Source organism: Anopheles cruzii, unplaced genomic scaffold (assembly GCF_943734635.1).
Source record: "Anopheles cruzii unplaced genomic scaffold, idAnoCruzAS_RS32_06 scaffold00795_ctg1, whole genome shotgun sequence".
NCBI classification, from domain to species: Eukaryota; Metazoa; Arthropoda; class Insecta; order Diptera; family Culicidae; genus Anopheles; species Anopheles cruzii.
The window spans coordinates 1-8,896 of record NW_026454382.1 but is presented as its reverse complement, the minus strand read 5'-3'; the positions used below and the strand labels follow the sequence as shown (position 1 = coordinate 8,896).

The following is an 8,896-nucleotide window of genomic DNA, read 5'->3' as shown; positions in this document are numbered from 1 at the left end:
AAAAAAACAACAACAACCCCGTCTGTGGGTATGTGTGTGTGTGCTCGTGTGCCGTTCGTACACGAGGGGGGCTTTTTATCGTTCCAATCTCAGGCGGGTGGAACTGGGGATCTTGCGAGGCCAGCGAGGCCAGCGAGCGAGGCAGCATGCGCGCGAGCCACGGTGCGGTGCGCACTGTGTGGCATTCCAACGGTCAAAAGACAGGATAAAGCAACCGAACGTATCTCACGTACCGCCCGATGGTTCGCTTCTCTGCCCGGGACCTTTGTTCCTTGTTTGAGTTCCGCCAACTCGAGTTATACAATTTTAATTTTTAATGATCCTTTTGCTTTGCTGCGTTTTAAAGATTAAAACACAACCAACCTTGACTTGTAACCTTCTTTGGCGAGCACCGGATCCCTCTGTGCACCTGCGGGTGCAGTTGCAGTGCCACGCGAAACTAGATGCACACACTGATGCACCTCGATGCACGTTCCTATCTCACTACTACTACCCTTGCGCGATCGCAACCACCCCACACGTCACACTTCTAATGCCAACAACGCGTGGCCAACGGGGCTGGGCGGCTTGCGGGCGGTCCGTTGCCTCGTGTCGCGTTGCGCTCGGTAACGTTAACTATCGCCGAAGGTTGTGCCTGTCGCCTTCCGCACACACGCTGGTCACGGCGGCTGGCTGGACCGGTAGCAGCGTCTCATTCTTACAGCACGCCCGTTCCGGGTTGACACGCCGCCTTCCCGCCGCCAATAGACGGCTAGCGGGATCCGATTACGCCGATGTTTGGCGGAAAGGCTCGGAATCGAGGCGCCCAATTTTATGCTTACGATGCGACCAACGCGAGCCATTTATCAATCTCTTTCTTCTTCTGATTGGATAAAGCTGATAAACAAAAAAATCGGATGTATTATGTATCTCAAAGAACGTGAGGAATAATATGGCCATACAAGAGCTAGTTTAAAGTTAAAGGCATTAGGACGCATTGATGCAGTTGTGCGAAATTGCATCTCTCTCTCTCTCCGCCTTTCTATTTCCGATGACCATTACGGGCCTTCTAGTTAAGCCGATGACCGTGAGGCCATTGCAGCATTGAAATGGCCTTAGCGCGTGTTCCAGGATGAAGGTTGCGGTTAACAAGTCTCGGTCAACACACGCTGCTGACCAAGATGCAGCTTATTATCCGCCCGGGAGACACAATTCAGTGCAGCCACTTATATCGACGTCGAGGTATCGAGGGTCATGATGGCGATGGACTAGATCTGGGAAGTGTGGAATCGTCCATCGAAGGTACTTGACCGACAGTTCACATGTCCTTTCAAGCGACCTCATTTCATTTTGTTGAACTTTTGTTGTGCAAGACGATAGTATGACCACATCTTTCAAAAGATATCAAAAGTTTTGAGCCTCTTTTCGCTTTATTTTTTTCTTTTTATTTCAGATAAGAAAAACATATCAATTAAGCTATAAATTTAAAATGTAAAAGGTAAGTTTATTTTAAATGTATCGTGGAACAAATCGAGTAGATTACACTTGCAGACACGGCTTCTGCTCCTTGGCTTCCAGTTTTTCATTGGTCGTTGCGAAACCGGTTCCACCCTGTCGAAGGAAAAGAAAGGATAATTACTTTGCCACCGATGTTACCGATTGCAACCAATTTTGCTTACCCTTTGCAATGGAATTATGTCGGATTCTCCAAGTTTTTCATTGGTCAACGGGTGGATCATGTCCTTCTTGATAATCTTTTCAATGCACTCGATCGTCACGACGTCTCCGCTGAATACGATTTTAAAGTCGAAAGAAAAAGTTAGCTAAAAACAGACTACTCCGGCGTAGTGTAGCGTCTTACGTTGGCTTCAGAACGGCACACGGTACCGCATTGTTCAGGATATCGTGTGTCACTGCACACATGTAGCGGTTCTCCTTCGCAATCAACGATTTCTTGTCGGAAGCGTCCTCCACCAGTGTAAACTTCACATCGATCAAATCCTTCGCCTTCAGCGGTTTGCCCGAAACGGGACAGTAGATCTTACTGTCCGGTTTCTCTAGCCGGGCTACCTTAGCGGACGGCGTCTGCGATGGTACCCAGAAGCTGGGCAGTTCCTTGCGCTTGCCGAGCGACACATTCGACATCGCTCCACTGGTACTTGGTTGGTCTGTGAGACACGATTCAAAGGGATTAGAGTTCCGAGGCCGTTCAAACGGTTACCCTCCATTACCGTTGGGTTTAAGCGTCTTATTAGTCACGATGTTCTTTTCGGTGGAAATAAATTTGTCAAGTTTCTTCTGCACCTCCGCATCCGCCTGGGCAGCACGATCTTCTTCGTCGGCCTTGGATTGCTTCTCGTACTCTTTCATTTTGCGGCCGTATTCATTTTTCTTCGATATGATGTACGTCAGTATCGCTTCCTTATCAAACAGATAACCGTCTTTGCTGTGAAAGAAAGCAGAATTGATCATTCACTAGTTACAGCCAGCACACGGAAGCGAACAACTTACGTGATAACCGGAGTTCGGCACGGTTGTAGGGTCAGCGAACAGCAATCGAAACTTTTCACCGAATCCTTGCCGATGCGACGCGAAGTCGTGCCGAAGCCGGAGTTGGCAGCATCCTTTTTCTTCTCGTGATACGTGTAAACGGCTCCGGCAGTACAATTCCTAGCGTGGCGTGTCATATTACGGTAATTTCCTTCTTTTGGAGTAACAAATTCGCAATCAGAGAGCAAAGAATTTCGTTTGTGTTTATCAACAACAAACGGGAACCACGAAGACGTCAAAGAGCGTTGCGAACAGTGTTGCCAGACTTAGATTAAAATTTAGATCACTTCGCGGATTAGATCGCATTGGAAAGCAAAAGGAGACCTTCTACCGCAAATAGAAAGTATAGATTTATCAAAGTATGAAATACTGTACAAATGCGGCTCGTAATTGAATCTGTTTAATGTTTTTGAAAAATTCATTATTCGAGTCATTACCTATTCTAATTGAGTTTCAATAATTACGAATAAGAAATGGAGGAATTTCGGGCAGTGAAAACGAACAGAGGATGAAAACGAAGAGGCAGCCCCTTTTTTAACCAAACGTAAGGATACACAAGCAAGGATTAATGCTAAAAGAAGGGGACCCCAAGGCTGGCGAAACAGCAGGAACCGATACCCTACACAATGGAAGGGTACGGCGTACACAAAGCAGGTTCCTCGTCTTTTATTTTCGCGCAGTCTCTTCACCGCATGCTGGTCTATTTACCTTCTTAACCCTTCTCCAGATATGCTGCCGGTTGGCCCAATAAAGAAAAAGCCGGGGAGAAGCCGCACATCAAAACTCTTGTGACACGGTAAAACAAACCATCGTTGTCTGGTTTATAAGACCGAATATTGTGGTTCAACAACAAGATAAAGACTCATGAAACATACCGAATCGGCTGGTCTTATCGCATTGACACTGTTGGCAGCCCCCCCGGCACCGGGTTCAAGTGGTCTTCTTAATAAGCACTTCCCATACTCAACAGGCAAACAATAGACTGTCAATGATAAGGAATTTGCATGATGCCCGTTTCTCACGCGGGCCGTTCGAAGAAGAAAAAGTAACAGAAATCGGGAGCATAATTTGGGAGCCCTTAACACTCGACACTCGACCTGCAGCATCAAATCAGCCGCGACCACCGTCGTCGTCACAGCAACGGGGTAGCAACCTCCCGGAGCATATCGCACGTCGACGCCCTATCGCGGCGCGTGGAATCCATTACTCACTGGCCGCAACTCCTCCCGGGGTCGAGCTGCAGTATCTCGTCGACACTTGGCGGGAACGGAACGTCGTGGACCATCAGCACAGTGGTCCTAGAGTGCCCAACGATAACGGCCAGTACACAGCGGAGCCCACGAGCACCACACCGGCAGTAGTGTGCCTAAAAGTAGTGTCGTAGTAGTCAAAAGGTGAATACGAATCCGAATTTTGTGACTAATCCGAAGGAGAACTGAAACTCTCCTCAAAAATCCCCGAAATGTGAAAAACGACGCACGTCGAACGCTGCACGCTATCGGTCCCGATTACTTCGTGGTGAGGGGATTGTTTTTCGTTAATCAGTGGCGTCGTTATCAGCGGTCAATAAGTGCGCCTCACTCGCCGGCGTCTAATGGAATCAATCAGTCCTGTGAAAAGCTTATTTGGATACGGCGTCAAAGCAAAGGGCCCCCATAATGAATTGGGTAACCACCACCACGTGGTCCGCGCGAATGACGATTTATTGTCGCCACCGAGCGGTTGATTTCCGTTTGTATAAACACTGTCGTTCGTCTTTCCTTGGTTTTTGTTTGGTTTACCGCTTTGATTCTGCAAATGCAGCAAACAACGCGCGTGTTATGTTTTCGCGCCACAAAGTTTGCTTCCGCTACGGAGCACCACACCATAGAACGCGCCGTTAATGGTGGCCAACGCGCCATGAAGGTTTCGTGAAGCAAACGGGCACGTTCTTTTATGGTCCGAGAAACTATCCGCCTGGTTTGGGACGGTGAGATTAGTGTCAATTTAATCCCATTCGGCTGGATGGCTGATAAGCGAATTCCGCATCGCAGTCCACGCGGCACGCAAGCACGCACTGATACGGGTCAGTTTCAGGGGCACGTGGTGCTGGAGTCAACGCCACCGACGGGTAATGGAGTTGAACGATAGCAACGGATCAACGGATTCGGATTGGTGGTTTTCGGTCGATAGGCACCGGAAGTGACCGCGGCAGTGGCTCTACAAGTGTGTTCCCGATCAATAATATTCCCCCCAAGTACAGCAATGAAGGTGACCAAATTAATGATAAATACCCAGCGGAATCTTTCAATACCCAGCACGTGACGAAGATGATTGATACGGCTGTGTGGCGCGGCGGGTCATTAGCACCTTTCTGTTTACGAAGCCATCGGCGGCGGCAAGGTGGTGCGGTGTGAGAAATCAGCTACCGCTGTCCATTAACCTATTTATAAGTGCCAAACGATGAATTTGCACAAAAATCCGGCAGAGTCCGCTAAAAGCCGGCGGATGTGACGCCAACGAAAAACGGTCACATCCGATATGCCGGGCGACGGCCCAATTAAACTAACTTAAACGTGGGGAGATCATCTCCGTTCGCTCGGACTCGGTCGGATTGTTTGCGGGTAATTTTCGACGTCGTGTCACGAAAGTAAACTCCAAGTCAATTATTCATCAACCACACGACGTTGGGGGTCGGCCCCTTCAATTGCGAGTTGCTGCGGCACCATCATTATCATGCGTCAACGACGTCACTGCCGGTGATGATTGTATTGATTTATCCTAAACACGCTGCCAAGCCCACACTGCCTGCCTGCCTGCCAGAACTCCACAGAAAGCCGCAAACATGGCAGCATGTCGTTAATAACGTTCGCAAACTGACCATCCCCTTGGAACGATTTATTTTTTATTGGGCACATGTGGGCTGTGACGTGCTGAAGATTGTTTGCCGAAGATTTATGATAGGCATAGGTCCGTGATAAACTGAATTGTAAATAATAAGCGTAAATTAATAGGTCCCCACTTCACGGGTGGCATTGTGTTAAGTAACATTCTTTAACGTTCGCCGACTTGCAGACTTGCTAATCGACATGCTAATGATAACGGAGATCGACACACCGATGGCACATTCTTGATTAGCCAATTCACGTGAGAAGTTAGCAATCGTAGGTCATCAATAACATTCAAGGACACTTGCGCCGATATACTCGGACACATTACTCACCTCTCCCGTGGGGGTATTGCATATTAAACGTCCTCAGGCCAAGAGTAACTGGACGACGTGATAAGCCCTGACCCAAGTGAGCGTATTTGTTGCTATCGAGCCACCCTGAAAAGCTGTTACATCTCTGCCAATAACCGAAGAGCATCGACGGCTTAGTGCCGCGATAAGATAAGCACCAATCGCGCGCGCTGACGCATCTCGGATAGGGGTAGCCGGCGCACCACTCATCGTTTACATTTTCCAGCAAGCCCAAGATCATGTTCCGTCGGCCATAGTGTGTATCCTTGATCAACCAACGGCCGGGGGTCCTTGTGTTTGTGTGTCGCTGAAGCCACAGCAACGACGAAGCAGCCATGACCGTCGTGGCGGAACCGAAGCAGAACGGCGGTGGGGGACTGCGGCGTGAGATGGGTCTCATGTCGGCGATCAACGTGATCATCAGCGTGATGATCGGTTCCGGCATATTCGTATCACCGACGGGTGCCCTCAAATACTCCGGTAGTGTCGGGTTCTGTCTGGTGGTGTGGACCGTCTGCGGCGGGATCTCCCTGCTAGGGGCGCTATGCTTCGCCGAGCTGGGCACGGTTGTGCCGCGGTCCGGGGCCGAGTATGCGTACCTGATCGAAGCGTTCAAAAAGTCGCACTCCTTCTGGGGCCCGCTACCATCGTTCGTGTGTGCCTGGGTGTACGTGATGATCCTGCGGCCGGCCGAAATTGCCGTTATCATTCTAACGTTCGCCGAGTACACGATCCTACCGTTGCGCCATCTGCTCGGGATCGAGCATCTACCGGCGGAGGATCTGAATTTGCTGGTCAAGCTGATCGGAATCTTAGGGCTAGGTAATTAATCCGGTGACCTGTGACCGGCGCACCACACTTTCTGACTCTTGCGTACGGAACTCTCCCCGAAGGCATTATCACCTACATCAATCTCAGCAGCGTGAAGCTCTACGTGACGATCAACAACGTGTTTGGCTTCTGCAAGGTTGGCGCCTGTTTGGTGGTGATCTTCGGTGGCATCTATCAGCTGGCCATTGGCAACACGGAGAATCTGGCGGGCGGCTTCCAGGGAACCCACACCAGCCCCGGCTACATTGCGCTAGCTTTCTACAACGGCCTATGGGCGTACGATGGCTGGTCGAGTGTGACGACGATCACGGAGGAGATCAAAAATCCGGAAGTGTAAGTGTTTCCGCCGCGCAGCACTTCCGCCGCTTGCTGTCTGTAGCAATGCCCGTCCTTTTCTTTCACAGCAACATTCCACGATCTATTATGATCGCGGTACCGATCATCACGGGGCTGTACGTGTTCATGAACCTGGCCTACATGACCGTGCTGTCGATGGGCGATATGATCGTGTCCGAGGCGGTGGGTATCGATTTCGGTGACCGTGCGCTCGGTTCGTTCTCCTTCCTCATCCCGCTCGGCGTCGCGCTGGCCACGTTCGGCTGTGCGCTCAGTATCCAGTTTGGCGTGACGCGCCTCTGTTACGTCGCCAGCCAGGAGGGCCAGATGCTGGAACCCCTGTCGTACATTCACGTGCGCCGCTCGACGCCGGCGCCGGCCGTGGCCATGCAAGGTGTGCTGGCGCTTGCCTTCATACTGGTCGGCAACATCGAGACACTGATCGAGTTCGCCTCGTTTCTGATCTGGTTCTTCTATGGGTCGGCCGTCGTGGCGTTGCTCGCGCTCCGCCGAACGCAACCGACGATCCACCGCCCGTACAAGGTGCCCCTGATCGTGCCGTACATCACGCTGGCCGTGTCCGTCTTTCTGTCGGTAGTGCCGGTCATCAGTGATCCGTCGCCAAAGTATCTGTTCGCGCTCGGCTTCATCCTGAGCGGTGTGGTGGTCTACACGCCGTTCGTGTACTACAAAGTGCGCCCGAGATGGATCAATAAGCTCACCTTCCTCATACAAGTGCTCTTCGAAGTTGTTCCCACTAGCAGTAAAAGCGATTGAACCTATTGTTAATAAACAAAACCTATTTTTCTAAATGCGTGGCTTCGTTTCGGCTTCGGACGTGCTGTTCGTTGCGAGTGGGTAATTTGCTTCTACGATCTGAAGTTTTCTTTATTGTGTATTTTTCCAAAATAAATCCATACAACCGGTCCATTGGCGCGACGCTCGCGATGCATTTGGTACAAGCACCGGTACGAGCGCGCGCGCAAATGGTGCACGTTACAAACACATCTCACATACACATTATGGGGAGCGAGATTAATTCTGTTGGGTCAGGGTCAGTGTTACCAGTTTGGAGAGAATTTGTCCATAGTTTGCTGGCTTAATTATGCTATCCATCCTTCCCACCGAATCAGTTGTGATAAAGTTTCACAGTTATTATTTCATAATAAAAAAAATAAACATGGTAAAGGGAATTCCACACCATTTCCACATTTGATGGGACCAATTCGTGTCCCAACGGTTGGTACAACAGAGAACAACAGCCTAATGTGTGTGTGTACCATCTTCTCATGGTTTTGAATTATGTTTTGTTCCTGTTTCAATCTGCACTCCAGAGCTAATCTACACAAAGTGGAGAAAGTATGAAGATGCGTTCCTCTTTTCGGGAGGTCTACCACAGTTTTGTTTGGTGCCTAACGCTTAGGATCTATACGTTTCAAACCGTACCGTAGGGTGATTAAAGTCTAAACTACAACTACACCATATTACACTGCATTTAGAAAACAGATTGGTAGCAGATTCTAGTAATAATAAACATCATAGCGTTACACAGTCATTCTTCAGGTTGAATATGTACATTTTAAAATTTGTCCATGCACTGCGCATCTTTCGCGCGCTCTTCCTAAACACGCCAAGCTGTTACTCTTGGCGTAGGCTTCGTGCCTTTCTAGCTGTTCTTGGCTTTCTTGCTTTACTGATTAATCGACGGAAATGTATTGAAGATGTTTTGGAGGGCGCGCACTCGGCAAAACTTGTGAGTTCAGTGTTTTAAATTCAACGTTACGTTAGTCCCAAGTCTCGGGAGCTTCGGGGTGTAAAGATAACGGGTTTCAAAATGTTCATGTTACAGTTTCAGTGGAGCGCGCCTCCGTTGTGTATATAAGACTAAGCTTCATAAAAAAAAAACGGAAGATGAATTATTAGGTGGAATTAGGTTGGAAATTATTCTAACATCGGGTGTAATCGATAGTCGCGGATTAC

General features: G+C 49.3%; 1 protein-coding gene and 1 pseudogene across 1 annotated transcript; one reads left to right on the top strand and one right to left on the bottom strand.

Moving 5' to 3' along the window:
* Nucleotides 1-1,462: 1,462 nt before the first annotated feature.
* LOC128276242 (nitric oxide synthase-interacting protein homolog) lies at nucleotides 1,463-2,666 on the bottom strand (annotated as a pseudogene).
* A 3,373-nt stretch (nucleotides 2,667-6,039) lies between these two features.
* On the top strand, nucleotides 6,040-7,693 carry LOC128276243 (b(0,+)-type amino acid transporter 1-like). Its single transcript, XM_053014714.1, has 3 exons — nucleotides 6,040-6,571; nucleotides 6,643-6,913; nucleotides 6,985-7,693. The coding sequence occupies exons 1-3, from the start codon at nucleotides 6,085-6,087 to the stop codon at nucleotides 7,691-7,693; spliced, it is 1,467 nt and encodes a 488-aa protein (XP_052870674.1). The 5' UTR covers nucleotides 6,040-6,084.
* Nucleotides 7,694-8,896: the final 1,203 nt, after the last annotated feature.